We start from the raw sequence: 15,604 nt of genomic DNA, 5'->3' as shown, positions 1-15,604 counted from the left end.
GAAAGAGGGAGGAAAAAGTGACCAAAGAAGATACATCAAGCCGGGCGCGGTGGCTCATACCTGTAATCCTAACAGTTTGGGAGGCTAAGGTGGGTGGATCACTTAAAGGCCAGGAGTTCAAGACCAGCCTGGCCATCATGTCTCTACTAAAAATACAAACTTTACCTGGGCATGGTGGCACATGCCTGTAATCCCAGCTACTCAGGAGGCTGAAGCAAGGAGAATTGCTTGAACCCAGGAGTCAAAGGTTGCAGTGAGCCAAGATTGCACCACTACACTCGAGCCTAGGCCAAAGAGCGAGACTCTGTCTCAAAAAAAAAAAAAGAAAATACCCTCTGCGAACTGAATTCAGCCCTGGGGTACCTTCTGAGGGTACACAGCAACTGGCAGGGAAGGATTTCTCTTGGGGGCAGTATGAAGTTAATAATATCCCTTGGCCAGGCATGGTGACTCATGCCTATAATCCTGTCACTTTGGGAAGCCAAGGTGGGAGGACTGCTTGAAGCCAGGAGTTCAACACTAGCCTGGGCAACACAGTGAGACCCCATCTCTACAAAAAATTTAAAAATTGGGGCCAAGATGGGAGGATCACTGGAGCCCAGCAGGTTGAGGCTGCAGTGAGCTAGGATTGCACCACTGCACTCTGGCCTTGGCGACAGTTTGACTCCAATCTCTAAAAATTTCATAATAATAAAAATATCCCTTTGTGTTGTGGGAAGATCTCAAGAGCCAGGAGATTTCTGTCTCTTGATCTTCATCCCAAATCCATTTTGCCTTTGATTCAGCCAGGCCAAATTAAGGATTTAGGTCCTATGCTAAGATGGTAAGGGCTTCAAAAGGTGGAGGATTTGAATGATGAAATAAGGTGTTAATAAGTACTATTAAGCACTTCATGGGCAGACTTAGTATAGGGTTAATAACAGGATTTGGAATCAGTGAAAGCCAAGTCTGCATTCCTAATCAGCAACTTACCAGCTGTATGACCTTGGGTAAGTTACTTAATTTATTTGTAAAATAGGGGTAGTATTCTTGTGGTGGTGGTGATTAAATGAAAGAATGCATGTAAAATCCTTGCTAATTAACATTTACTGACTGCCTATCATGTCCTAGACTGTTTAAAATGCTTTCCAGGTACAGTACTTTTTTTATTCAGGCTGAAGTGCAGTGGTGCAATCTTGGCTCACTGCAACCTCTGCCTCCTGGGTTCAAGCAATTCTCATGCCTCAGCCTCCCAAGTAGCTGGAATTACAGGTGCATGCCACCACGCCTGGCTAATTTTTGCATTTTTAGTAGAGATGGGTTCTTACCATGTTGGCCAGGCTGGTCTTGAACTCCTGACCTCAGGTGATCCACCTACCTTGGCCTCCCAAAGTGTGGGGATTACAGGCATGAGCCTGTAATCTAATGCATGTACACCTCCAGGAGAAGCAGGACTGCACTGAAGTGGAGACACAGGATGGATGTGAAAGGAGAAGCATTCCAGATGGAAGCACTTAGCATCTGGTGAATGAGCAAAAGTGATGCTTTCAGAGAGAGTTCAGATTTCATTGTAGAAGCCCAGGCAGTGGCCGGGCGCGGTGGCTCATGCCTGTAATCCCAACACTTTGGGAGGCCGAAGCGAGCGGATCACCTCAGGTCAGGAGTTTGACACCAGCCTGGCCAACATGGCGAAACCCCATCTCTACTAAAAATACAAAAATTAGCCGGGCCTGGTGGCACACGCCTGTAATCCCAGCTACTCAGGAGGCTGAGGCAGGAGAATAGCTTGAACCCAGGAGGAGGAGGTTGCAGTGAGCCAAGATTGTGCCACTGCACTCCAGCCTGGGAGACAGAGGGAGACTCCAACTCCATCTCAAAAAAAAAAAAAAAAAGCAAAGAAAAAAGCACAAACAGCACGAAGATGACCCCAAAGGGAATAAAATCACTTCCAACATCACTTCCATGGGCTGCCTGCACTGACCCCACAGACAAGTCTCCCTTAGTCCCTGTGCTTCTTCAGAGCATCTACTGCAACTGTAATTAATTATTGCTTAAGTATTTAATTCATGTCTAAACCTGCTAGACAGGCAGCACCAGGAATTGTTCACCATCTTGTTCACCACTAACATTTGGTCGATATTTGTTGAATGGATGGATGGATGAACACTACATACAACTATTACCAAAGATGACACCAAAGAAATTAATTCCTTCGATGAAGTGAATTAATGAAAAAAATAAGTGAATGAAAAAGTGTGTGGTCAAGTGCAGTGGCGTGTGCCTGTAGTCCCAGCTACTTGGCAGGCTGAAGTGGGAAGACTGCTTGACCTAGGAGTTTGAGTCAAACCTGGCAACACAGCCCGGACTCATCTCTTAAAAATAAAATAAAAAGGGAATAAATGACAGCACTGGTTGGGTGCTTGTGTTTCGAATGTATCTTAAATGCTTTCTAAATTCAGTTCCAATTAGGTTTTATGACAGTGATTACTTAAGAGGAGGCTCCTCTCCCCTGAGTAATTGCACCTTTCTGCTGGACCCTTCAGTGTTAAGAACAGCCACTGTTCTCACTCATAGGTGGGAATTGAACAATGAGATCACTTGGACACAGGAAGGGGAACATCACACAGGAAGGGTCCTATTGTGGGGAGGAAGTGGGGGAGGGATAGCATTAGGAGATATACCTAATGTAAATGACCAGTTAATGGGTGCAGCACACCAACATGGCACATGTATACATATGTAACAAACCTGCACGTTGTGCATATGTACCCTAGAACTTAAAATAAAAAAATAAAAGCCACATGGCTTGTGAATCATTTGGCAAATCTGCAAAAAAATTATACACACACGTATTCATTACATATGCGCACACACATTCCACATATCACCACCAGTTTCATATTTGGTTTGAATAAAACTTTTAATTTATTTTATTTTATTTTTTTGAGACAGAGTCTCACTCTGTTGCCCAGGCTGGAGTACAGTGGTACAATCTTGCCTCACTGCAAACTCTGCCTCCCGGATTCAAGCAATTCTGCCTCAGCCTGCCAAGTAGCTGGGATTATAAGCATGCACCACCACGCCCAACTAGTTTTTGTATTTTTAGTAGAGATGGGGTTTCACCATGTTGGCCAGGCTGGTCTTGAACTCCTGACATTAATGCTGCACCCATTAACTCGTCATTTACATTAGGTATATCTCCTAATGCTATCCCTCCCCCCCTTCCTCCCCACAATAGGACCCCGTGTGTGATGTTCCCCTTCCTGTGTCCAAGTGATCTCATTGTTCAATTCCCACCTATGAGTGAGAACCTATAAGTGATCCGCTTGCCTCAGCCTCCCAAAGTGCTGGGATTATAGGCATAAGCCATTGCACCCAGCTAATTTCTTTTCTTCTCTTTTCTTTTCTTTTTTTTCTTATCCAGTCTCCGTAGAGACTGTCAAAAATTGCCAGTGCTGATTATATTTCAAGTCATCACAGTGGGGTATTGGGAAAAGTTTCAATTAGCAATAATCACGTCTCGGATAAATCTCACTGGCCACGGTACTGCCACTGTGCAAAGCTAGTTTGATGTAGGACTTTGATGGTCATGTATAACACCTCATAGGGGCAGAACCTCCTCCATCCCTGACTCCAAAGACTCATGTAATCAATACGCAAGAAAGTTCAGAGATGAGACCTCTGGTTGTATTCCACCTTTGGGACATGGGGGATGTTTTTAGTTCTAAGTCACAAATAAATGCAGGTTCTACAATTCAGAGGCTTCATATCCCTGCTTGAGGATTACATGTTTATTTAGGATGGACCACTTTTCTTAGCAACAGTTTCTAAACCTTTGCCAGGTCTGGGAAGTCTGGCAGGAGAGATTTCTAAGAACCAATCAATCATGCACACATTTCTTGAAGATAAAATACATTATTCCCTAGTTGTCTCTTCCTAGGTTTTTGTGGGCTCATTTCAATATTACAACAATCTTTATTGGAAAACCCCCAGTATTTTGTCTTGAAAAATCAGCAATCCAGGTGTAAAAAATAGCAAGGAATGCCCAATTTTACTTTGATATTTACATTGTAGTCAGTTTCTACTCCTGGCTAAAGGCTTGGATTTTCTTCTGGGCAGTTCCTAGAGACACAGGTGGCATGAAAGAAATTGTTCCATTTTCATCTCCTCTCTTTATTTGATTGGTGTCTGGTTACCAAAACAGTCATCAGGCCCTTGGATTACCTTCTTGAACTGATCTTCTAAATCGCAAGTCTAGGTTGGACACAGGAAAGAGAAGTTAACGCAGGCACACTCTGCCCCATCTCTGCAAGGGAAAGACCAACTTGGCCTTCAAGAGCCCATAGCTTCTCTTGCCTTCCTTGCCTCCTCCTTTTAGTTTCTATAATCTTCCCCCTTGAACTCCCATCACTGGAAGTCATCAGTAAATGCTATCCCCAAAACATAAATGGGTTTGTTTGTTTCCTGCCCAGAATTCACTCTCCTGGCATCGGCCCCAGATCTTCCTTGGGAAGTCACCCTTCCCTACTCTCGGTCCCTATGGTCTTCATGGTTGTACCACCTGTATCGACAGATGAAATCATGTGACCAAGGGAACTGCCACATTTTTGTAGCCACAACAATTGGTTCATAGACAGGGACATCACCCAGTCACATCCTATGAAACACCATGAGAATCCTCGGTCCCTCAGTCTTTCCCACCAGACTGACTCTGAGAAGATATAAGAAGTTGATAAAGCTGTCTTGCACTTATTAAGAAGAGTCTATTGCAAAAGGAACTAACATGGGTAAGAACGGAACTGAAAAAAAATGGGTTCTGGTGACATTGTGAGTTCCTGCATTAGGCTAGACCTAAAGCAAGAATTATTCTTGGAATTTTGCTTAAGCCAGTTTGGATCCAGTTTGCAACTGAAAAAGTAACGGACACACGAGCAATTCTACACTTATCTTAGGATATTTCACCAGAAATATATTAGTGTCTTATTCTGTCCCAGTTCAATTACTCACCAAGGCTGCTATCACGTTCCCCCAAATGCAAAGCGTCTTGTTGCTGAAAAAGTAAAAAACAGGCAACCATGTCACGGAGGAAGAATGCAGATTCTGGGTCTTGTTGCATAGTTGGCACAATTTGTGAGCCCTCCACCGTTTTAAAATTAAGGGATGACAGATTAAGGCCAAGTCTCTGCCATAGAAATATTGAACATGTTTTGTTTTTTAGGGAGAGTGATTCCATTCATTCATTCCACAGATAATCTTTTTTTTTTTTTGACAGAGTCTTGCTTTGTCTCCCAGGCTGGAGCGGAATGGCATGATCTCAGCTCACTGCAACCTCCACCTCCCAGGTTCCAGCGATTTTCCCGCCTCAGCCTCTGGAGTAGCTGGGATCATAGGTGCCTGCCACCATGCCCGGCTTTTTTTTTTTTTTTTTTTTTAGTAGAGACAGGGTTTCACCATGTTGGTCAGGCTGGTCTCGAACTCCTGACCCCAAGTGATCTGTCCACTACAGCCTCCCAAAGTGCTGGGATTACAGGCGTGAGCCACCGTGCCCGGCCATTCCATAGATATTCACTGAGCATTCATATTATGCCAGGTAATAAATTAGAACCTGGGGTGACAAGTGCACAGACATGGTCCCCACCTTCAGAGGATCTACCTTTAGGCCTCTAGATCCCTTACCCAAATTGTGCTGACAGTATAAATTTGCACAGATGGAAAATTACATGTCAGTCACTTCTGTCAAGATCACAATTTCCAACATGAGTGGCATTTGCATTAAGGTGGATTTACTGTTCATCTGTATTTTCAGGACACTCAGGAAGCAAGCAAGGCTTTGGAATTAGAGCAGGGTTTCATGTATCTTTATATTCTCTTGGTAAGAATGAAATTGATTAAATCTTTTTAAGGGAATGATATAGCACTATCTATTAACATTGTCATGTACATGCTTTGTGGCAGAAATATTCAGAAAAATACTTTTTAATTTTTTTTTTTTTTTGACATGGAGTCTTGCTCTGTTGCCTAGGCTGGAGTGCAGTGGCATGACCTTGGCTCACTGCAACCTCCACCTCCTGGGTTCAAGTGATTCCTGTTCTTCAGCCTCCCAAGTAGCTGGGATTACAGATGTGCACCACGACACCCAGCTCAGTTTTCTTGTTTGTTTGTTTTTGTTTTTTATATTTTTAGTAGAGATGGGTTTCACCATGTTTGCCGGGCTGGTCTTGAACCCCTGACCTCAAGTGATATGCCCGCCTTGGCCTCCCAAAGTGCTGGGGATTACAGGAGGGAGCCACTGCGCCCAGGGTAATTTTTTTAAGAGATAGGGTCTTGTTCTGTCTCCCAAGCTGGAGTGCGGTGATGGGATCATAGCTCACTGTAGCCTCACTCAGCCTCACTGGGTTTGAGCAATCCTCTCACCTCAGCTTCCTGAGTAGCTGAGGCTACAGTTGTGAGCCACTGTGTCTAATTATTAAAAATTTTTAAGGGATGGGGTTTCGCTTTGTTGGTCTTAAACTCCTGGCCTCAAGCAGTCCTCCCCTCCCACCTCAGCCTCCTGAGTAGCTGCGATTATAACCGCACAAAAAATAATTGTAACAAAATATTTCATTACCTACTGTTTTGAGTATTTAAAAACATAGAAACAACCCAAATATCCAAATATGTACAGAATTAAACATCGTCCAAGATATAGTATTAAGTGGTGGGCTGCGGGGGAGGGAAGTTATGATACTATTTGTATAATATAGCCTCACTTTTGTAATAAACAAGTAAAGTGTTGGTAGATACAGGTATGTTTGCAGATGCCTAGGGAAATAGATTTGCAAGACTAGACACTGAAGTATTCATAGTGAGATGAGATTTCAGGGCCCTTTTCATATCAGTGGGATCTACTTCTGTATTATCAGGGTTGTGAAAAATAAACGTGCAAGTTCCATGAGGGCAGGGGCTTTGTTTTGCTCACCGTAACCCCAGCACCTAGAAAAAGTGAAGGCATGAAAAGTGCTGAATAAATGAATATTACTTTTCTTTAGGCTCACCGCAACCTCCGCCTCCTGGGTTCAAGCGATTCTTCTGCCTCAGCCTCCTGAGTAGCTGAGGCTACAGGCGCATGCGGCCACGCCCAGCTGATTTTTGTATTTTTAGTAGAGACGGGGTTTCACCATATTGGCCAGGCTGGTCTGAAACTCCCGACCTCGTGATCCACCAGCCTAGGCCTCCCAAAGTGCTGGGATTCCAGGTGTGAGCCACCGCGCCCAGCCATGAATATTACTTTTTAAGTAAAAACCACAGGAATACTTAGACAAAGAGTGAAGGGCCCTTCCGTGATCCCAAGAGCTTGGTCTGTAGTTCTCTGATGCGCCTTTTACATGGAGGCAAGTTCGTGTCCCAGGGGTCCCCAAGGCAGTCTCCAACCTCACCTCCACCTCTCTCCTTTCCAGAACGAGTGAGCTGGGGTTTGCTTTCTTCTCCATATCCTGCAGCTTGATCAACTTTTCTATCAGGAACATTTTATCTTTGCCTTCCTACCAAGAAGGAAAACAAAACCAGAAAGAAACAAAAACATGAATGAATGATGGTATGGAATTGAGAAAGCAATTGATGGGAAGAACATCGATTTTCAGGCAGGTAGGGTCCTAGAAGTTGGATGGAGGTTGCTGCCATCTTTTGGTGAAAGAAAAGAAACATTTCACAGTAAAACCAAATTATCCCCCAGAGCCTTCCTGCACTGTAATATTCTCCTCTAAAGCAACAACCCTAACAGGCTTGAGAAAGTAGCCTTCAGAAGTCGGCTGCTGGAAGCAACTTACATGCCACATCTCAATAGCCAGGAAAAATGGTTTCCAGTATCCCCCATAGGCATGTGCCCCAGAGCGAGACTCCGTGTCAAAACAAACAAACAAAAAGATATATGTAGGATATGGAAAATATGAAACAGATGACCTACATTCTTTAAGAATAAAAAGGGCCGGGCACGGTGGCTCAAGCCTGTAATCCCAGCACTTTGGGAGGCCGAGACGGGCGGATCACAAGGTCAGGAGATTGAGACCATCCTGGCTAATTCGGTGAAACCCCGTCTCTACTAAAAAATACAAAAAACTAGCCGGGCGTGGTGGCGGGCGCCTCTAGTCCCAGCTACTCAAGAGGCTGAGGCAGGAGAATGGCGTAAACCCGGGAGGCGGAGCTTGCAGTGAGCTGAGATCTGGCCACTGCACTCCAGCCTGGGCCACAGAGCGAGACTCCGTCTCCAAAAAAATAAAAAAATAAATAAAAATAAAAAAATAAAAAGAAAAGAGGAAGTGGGGAGGGGAGGTGGTAAATGGTTATAGAGTAAAAGAAAGTTAGGCATTTCGGCTGGGCGCGGTGGCTCACGCCTGTAATCCCAGCACTTTGGGAGGCCGAGGCGGGTGGATCACTTGAGGTCAGGAGTTTGAGACCAGTCTAGTTAACATGGTGAAACCCCATCTCTACTAAAAATACAAAAATTAGCTGGGCATGGTGGCACACACCTGTAATCCCAACTACTAAGAAGGCTGAGGCAGGAGAATCACTTGAACCTGAAAGGCAGAGGTTGCAGTAAGCCAAAATCATGCCACTGCCTTCCAGCCTGGGAGACACAGTGAGATTCTGTCTCAAAAAAACAAAAAAAAGAGAAAGAAACAAAGGCACATCAACTAAATGCAACATGTACCCCCTTTTCAGATCCTGAATTGTATAGTTCTAGTATAAAAAGACACTTAAGGGGACAACTGGGGAAACGTAAACATTGGATACAAGATGATAATAATAAATTATTGGTAAGTTTTTTCTTTTTAAGTATGATGATGATATTGTAGTTATGTTTTTTTAAAAGTCTTTATCTCGGCTGGATGTGGTGGCTCACGCCTGTAATCCCAGCACTTTGGGATGCCGAGGCGAGCGGATCACCTGAGGCTGGAAGTTTGAGACCAGCCTAACCAATGTGGAGAAATCCCATCTCTACTAAAAATACAAAATTAGCTGGGTGTGGTGGCATGTGCCTGCAATTCCAGCTACATGGGAGGCTGAGGCACAAGAATCACTTGAACCCGGGAGGCAGAGGTTGCAGTGAGCCAAGATCGCTCCACTGCACTCCAACCTGGGCAACAAGAGTGAAACTGTCTCAAAATAAATAAATAAAATAAAAGTCTTTATCTCATAGAGATGTACATAAAAGTTTTAATATATAAAAAATAATATAAAGCCTAAGATTTGCTTTAAAATAATCCGGGGAGCCAGGTGGAGTGGCATCTGCCTGAAATCTCAGCCACTCCGGAGGCTGAGTCAGGAGTTCAGGAATTTGAATCTAGCCAGGGCAACAAGCAAGACCCCCACCTCTAAAAAAATAAAATAAGGCTGGGTGTAGTGGCTCTCGTCTGTAATCCCATCACTTTGGGAGGCAGGTGGATCACCTGAAGTCAGCAGTTCGAGACCAGTCTGGCCAACATGGTGAAACCCTGTCTCCAATAAAAATATAAAAATTAGCTGGGCGTAGTGGCGGGCACCTGTAATCCCAGCTACTTGGGAGACTGGGGCAGGAGAATCGCTTGAACCCTGGAGGTGGAAATTGCAGTGAGCCGAGATTGCGCCTCTGCACTCCAGCCTGGGCAACAAGAGCAAAACTCTGTCTCATAATAATAATAATAATAATAATAATTAATAAGAATAAAAATAAGGGATTTGCTGGGAAGAGAAAGTGTAGATGAAATAAGAATATAAAAACATTGATGGCTGACGGCAGGGATATGAGAGTTCATTGTAGTATTCTCTTTATTTTGGAGGATGTTTGAAAGTGTCCCTTATACAGCGTTTAAAAAGGGTGACAGTGGACATCAGAGGGATGCAAGGGGACTTACATTAATGATCTGCTCATGGAGCAGCCTGATCATAATCTTCCTTCCCTCTGTGATCTGCCAGTAAAGATAGGTGATGATTCTGGAAGAGGAGAAAAGAAAGAATGACAGACACTCTTGCCAATGTTTTGCAGGCTCCGAATTTCCACTGGATGCAAAGGAACTGGAATCTGTGCTGCAGATGGATTTGGGCCCAAATGTGTTTTTGAAAACTCATGTCAGGGTGAGTTATAGTTTAAATACATTGGAACAATGGTTCTCAACCTGGTTGCTCATGGAATCACCTGGAAGGGGGAAATAAGCCCATGCCACAGCCCCTCTTCAGACCAATTAATTTAGCATCTCTGGGCATGTCATCTCCTTAAAAGGAGAACAGCAGGTATTGCTTTCTTAATAAAACAAGTTTAAAAAAATCCCTAAGACGACGGGGCGTGGTGGCTCATGCCTGTAATCCCAGCACTTTGGGAGGCCAAGGCAGGTGGATCACTTGCGGTCAGGAGATCGAGACCATCCTGGCTAACACGGTGAAACCCTGTCTCTACTAAAAATACAAAAAGATTAACCGAGCATGGTGGTGGGTGCCTGCAGTCTCAGCTACTCAGGAGGCTGAAGCAGGAGAATGGCATGAACCCGTGAGGCAGAGCTTGCTGTGTGCTGAGATCGCACCACTGCACTCCAGCCTGGGCGACAGAGTGAGACTCTGTCTCAAAAAATAATAATAATAATAATAATAATAATTCCCTAAGCCAAGAAGATAGTATATAATCTTTCCCCCCTTCCCCAGAGAAGAGGTCTTGCTCTGTTGCCCAGGCTGGAGTGCAGTGGCACGATCAGAGAACACAGAGATCAGCCTCAAACTCCTAGGTTCAAGCAATCCTCCCATCTCAACTTCCCAAGAAGCTCAGACTACAGGCACAAGCCACTGCAGCAGGCTAAATAACTTTTAAAAAAACTATCAAAGTAAGATCGGGCAAGGTGGCTAACACCTGTAATCCCAACACTTTGAGAGGCTGAGGCAGGAGGATAACTTGAGGCCAGGAGTTTGAGACCAGCCTGGACAACACAGGGAGACCCCATCTCTCAAAAAAATTTAAAAATTCGCCAAGTGTAGTGGTACACACCTGCAATCCCAGCTACTTGGGGGCTGAGGTGGGAGGATTGCTTGAGCCTGAAAAGGTTGAGGTTGCAGCAAGCCATGACCATGCCGCTGCAGTCCAGCCTGGGTGATAGATCATGACCCCATCTCAACCAAAAGAGAAAGGAAAGAAAGAGAAGGAAGGGAAGGGAAGGGAAGGGGGAAAGAAGGAGAAAGAGAAAGCAAGAAAGCAAGAAAGGGAGAGAGAGAGAGGAAGAAAGAAACAAAAAGAGAGAAAGGAAGGAAGGAAGGAAGGAAGGAAGAGAGAGAGAAAGAAAGAAAAAGAAAGAGAGAGAAAGAAAGAAAATAAAAGAGAATGTAAAGGAAGGAACAGAAAGGGAAAGGAACGGAAAGGGAAGGGAAAGGAACGGAAAGGGAAGGGAAAGGAACGGAAAGGGAAGGGAAAGGAACGGAAAGGAAGGGGAAGGGAGAAAGAGAGAGTGACGGAGGGAAGGAGGAAGGGGAAGGGAAGAGAAGAGAAAAGAAAAGAAGAAAAGGAAGGAAAGCAAGGAAGGGAGGAAGGGTATAAGGAAGGAAGGAAGGAAGGAAGGAAGGAAGGAAGGAAGGAAGGAAGGAAGGAAGGGAGGGAGGGAGGGAGGGAGGGAGGGTGGGAGGGAGGGTGGGAGGGAGGGAGGGAGGAAGGAAAGAAGGAAAACTACCTATGCAAGGGTAGAGTCACCCAGAACACTGAGCTATACTACAGCCATTTGCTTTCCAACCAAACATCCCCACTGCTTTCCCCCGAGAGCTCCTGGCTTTCCCTGTGAGATTCCCCAGATACCACACTCACAGCACAATGAGGGTGAGGATGAAAAAGAAGTGCACACTTCCAATGAGGTTCCGATAGATCCAAACAACCCACAGGTAGCCAGGCCGTGTACTCAGGGTGTCGATCCAGCTGTAGATGGAGTGAATGAAGAAAGGCAGACCTCGAAAAGGACCACAGTCAGCTGAAGGCTTCAATCTGGTCAAACAAAGATGGAAGAACATCTCTAGCACAAGACTCAGGGATGGTTATTTTAGAATCAGGGTGTCCTTTCTGGGCTCTGGGCCTGAAAACATCAAGTCTTGCCTGATCCACTCACACCCGCTTCCCAAATAAACCCTCTTGCTCACAGCCTTGCTGGGGTGACCTACACTCCAAGGACCGGCTCTCAGATCAGAGGGATCACCTCACCCAACAGCAGCCAATCCAAAGGCCAGGCAGTGACTTCTGCGGTAACTTGGCTCAATGATATGAATGGGGGCAGTCAGACTCTTTTTCTTAAGAACTTGAATTAAGGCCAGGCACTATGGCTCATGCCTCTAATCCCAACAGTTTGGGAAGCCAAGATGGGAGGATTGTTTGAGCCCAGAAGTTCAAGACCAGCCTGGGCAACATAGTGAGACTCCATCTCTACAAAAAAATAAAGAATTAGCTGGGCATGGCAGCACATGCCTGTGGTCCTGGCTACATAGGAGGCTGAGGTGGATCACTTGAGCCCAGGAGGTTGAAGCTATAGTGAGCTGTGATCACGCCACTGTACTGCAGACTGGGCAACAGAGCAAGACGCTGTCTAAAAAAGAACTTGAATTAAAGCCAAGTATGGTGGCTCGCCTGCAATTCCAGCACTTTGAGAGGCCAAGGCAGGAGGATCACTTGAGGCCAAGAGTTCAAGACCAGCCTAGGCAACATAGTGAGACCCCCATTTCTAAATAATAATAATAATAATTAGCCAGGCATGGTGATGTGTGCCTATAGTCCCAGCTACTTCGGAGGCTAAGGTGGGAGAATCACTTGAGCCCAGGAGTTTGAGCTATGATTGTGCCACTGCACTCCAGCCTGGGTGACAGAGCAAGGCCCTGTCTCAAAGAAAGAAATTGAATGAAGAAGCATAAAGAGGGAAGCCTGTTAGCTATGGAGGAATGAGCAGAAACTATAGAGCAACAAGGAACTGGTGAGGAAGAGAGAGAAGAGAGTGGATACGCCAAGAGGAGCAAGAATGTTGTGGAGTAAGGAACTGAGGGCCCCAGTTTCACGGGTGTCCTAAAAATCATCTCCCTTGTTCATCAACCATGGTTTATTCTGTTAAGCACTATTCTAGTCAGGCTCTGGGGACTTCACATTAAGCAAGTTCCTGCCCTATTGGGCTTACATTCTGGTGGGAAAAATGGACAATCGTTGAGTAACAATTAAACAAAGACTCACACAGAGGCATTCCTGATTATGAATGATGGAATGAAGGAAAGAAACTCAGGCCCGAGGGAGAGAAGCAGTGGGGAACTGAGAGCAGACAAGGAGGGCTGTGAAGGTCAGATCTTGGAGAGGACCTTGGAGCTGAGAATCAGAGGGTGGAGAGGAGGCAGCCAAGCAAAGGGAGTGGGGAGAGGACTTCACTCAGAGGACTCTGCCCATGTTGGGAGGGGCTTGCTGGCTTCCAGGAATGGGGTGAGGGCGGTGGGGTAGGGTACAGTGGAGCCAAAGGGAGGTGGGGTTGTAGAGGTGGGAGGAGCCGGGTTCATCCTGCCTTTCTGTTAATTTAGATGAAGTTCTGTTCCGGATGTGGAGGAACAGGGTGCGGGGGCATCTCCCCATTCTGGGAAGCTTCAGTTCTTGGCAGAAGTGAGAAAGCTACTCCTGACTATGGCTGTCAGATGGGTGGTGATCAAATGAGGATGTATTCCCTCCCTGGCTTTTAGTGTCTGTTGGTTAGCCAGGGAACTTAGGTTAGACACTGTATTAAGCATGTCTTTTTATTCTGATGTTTTAACATCTGGGGTCTTACTGATTCCAGCTCCCTGGGCTAGCTGCCCTTCCTTGGGCTAGCTTACAGAGCCCACCTTTCAAATGCAAACCAACCGATCCAGATCCCACACCCCCAACCGCCCCCTTTATCAGGCTCTCACATCTGGGCCACCACTCCCCTGCCCTAATCACCCCAGGGCCAAGTGCCAGACAACTGAGGGCAGATCCACATCCCATAGCCTACTGACAAACCAGCCAACCCTAAACCTGCTTCCCCTGCCTTGCCCATTCCTTACCATAGAAAACCACAAGAAAGGCTCTAGCCCACGTTTCCCCTCACTCCCTCTGCCTCCTGACCTACCCCGATGCTTCCCTCTGTGGTCCTTTGTGGCACACAGTGCCTCCCCTTCTCAGGAACTGTGAGTAATAAACTATCTTTCTAGTGGTGGTCATTCCTGACCTGTTGGGCTTCACCACACCTAGATTATTTATTTATTTACTTATTTATTTATTTATTTACTGAGACAGAGTCTCACTCTGTCACCCAGGCTAGAGCGCAATGGTGCAATCTTGGCTCACTGCAACCTCCACCTCCCGGGTTCAAGCGATTCTCCTGCCTCAGCCTCCTGAGCAGCTGGGATTACAGGCATGCACCACCACGCCTGGCTAATTTTTGTATTTTTAGTAGAGACGAGTTCACCATGTTGGCCAGGCTCATCTCGAACTCCTGGCCTCAAGTGATCCACCCGCTTCGGCCTCCCATAGTGCTGGGATTATAGGCGTGAGCCACTGTGCCCAACCTCACCACACCTGAATTGTAATAAAACCTACATTTTAAAACACACACCCATCTGCCCAGTCTCTAAAACCTCCCCCAAGGCCACCTTTTCCTACCTCCCCCAAGGCCACCTTCTCCTACCTCCAGATGGTGATGGCCAGGGTGCACAAGACCCCGGTGAAGGATGGGAAAAAGAGCAAGAGGATGAAGAAAGTCATCATCTGTGAGGCCCGCCAGGCTTTGCTCGGAGGCTGGAAATTCATCATCAGGCTGATCTGAAGAGAGAGAGGCAGCCACCTCCCATCTGCAGCCACAGCAGCAGCAGAGGGACCCCAGCCAGGCCCAGCTTCCTGAGACCTTTGCAGAGCCCCCTTCCCCAGCTTTAAGCGCCACCAGGTCACAGGCGACTGAACAAAGCTAACCGATGGCAACGTCGGACTGACTCACGTTTTTGGCGTAGAACATGATGAAAAGCATAATCATTTGGATAAGGGGCAGCAGGGGGCAGAAGAAGATTCCAATCCTGCGAGGGAGAGAGGGTGAGTGTCAGAGGCCGGGGGAGACAAAAGGAGTCGAGGTGAATCTGGGATGCTTGGAAGGAAGAGAAAGAGGATGTTGTGGCCTGGATTGTGTGTCCCCAAAATCCATATATTGAGGCCTTAACCCCCAATATCTCAGAACGTGACTGTATTTGGAGACAGGGCCTTGGAGAGGTGCTTAAGGTAGAACGAGATCACAGTAGGAGACCCTAATCCAGTACAACTGGTGACCCTAAAAGAAGAGATTAGGAGACCAGGAATGCTGGCTCACGCCTGTAATCCCAGAACTTTGGGAGGCCAAGGCGGGTGAATCACCTGAGGTCAGGAGTTCGAGACCAGCCTGGCCAACATGGTGAAACCCCATCTCTACTAAAAATACAAAAATTAGCCAGGCATGATGGCGCATGCTTGTAATCTCAGCTACTTGAGAAGCTGAGGCAGGAGAATCGCTTGAACCTGGGAGGCGGAGGTTGCAGTGAGCCGAGATTGTGCCATTGCGCTCCAGCCTGGGCAACAGAGCAAGACTCCATCTCAACAACAAAAAAAGAAGAGAGTAGGACATAGACACACAGAGAAACGAAG

At 46.2% G+C, this 15,604-nt stretch overlaps 1 protein-coding gene and 1 non-coding gene across 4 annotated transcripts in view; both read right to left on the bottom strand.

Moving 5' to 3' along the window:
* Window positions 1–3,403: 3,403 nt before the first annotated feature.
* Window positions 3,404–3,543, bottom strand: LOC112427297 (U4 spliceosomal RNA). Its single transcript, XR_003018800.1, has one exon. It is a non-coding gene; the product is annotated as a U4 spliceosomal RNA (small nuclear RNA).
* Window positions 3,544–3,733: 190 nt separating this feature from the next.
* Window positions 3,734–15,604, bottom strand: part of LOC105484969 (transmembrane channel like 5) — a 61,207-nt gene continuing 49,336 nt past the window's right edge. For 2 of the 3 annotated variants that reach the window (XM_071084196.1, XM_071084197.1), the window contains 7 exons: window positions 14,931–15,006; window positions 14,625–14,758; window positions 11,771–11,944; window positions 9,849–9,927; window positions 7,395–7,499; window positions 4,987–5,029; window positions 3,734–4,233 (listed from right to left, as the gene is read on the bottom strand). In XM_071084196.1, coding sequence (XP_070940297.1) covers window positions 4,187–4,233; window positions 4,987–5,029; window positions 7,395–7,499; window positions 9,849–9,927; window positions 11,771–11,944; window positions 14,625–14,758; window positions 14,931–15,006 — 658 coding nt within the window. In that variant the 3' untranslated portion in view covers window positions 3,734–4,186. Of the gene's footprint in view, window positions 4,234–4,986; window positions 5,030–7,389; window positions 7,500–9,848; window positions 9,928–11,770; window positions 11,945–14,624; window positions 14,759–14,930; window positions 15,007–15,604 lie in introns of all 3 variants that reach the window. The other variant, XM_071084198.1, reaches the window with a different exon arrangement.

Source organism: Macaca nemestrina, chromosome 18, assembly GCF_043159975.1.
Source record: "Macaca nemestrina isolate mMacNem1 chromosome 18, mMacNem.hap1, whole genome shotgun sequence".
NCBI lineage: Eukaryota > Metazoa > Chordata > Mammalia > Primates > Cercopithecidae > Macaca > Macaca nemestrina.
Note: the sequence above shows the minus strand (reverse complement) of the source record. Positions and strands in the feature narration are given on the sequence as shown.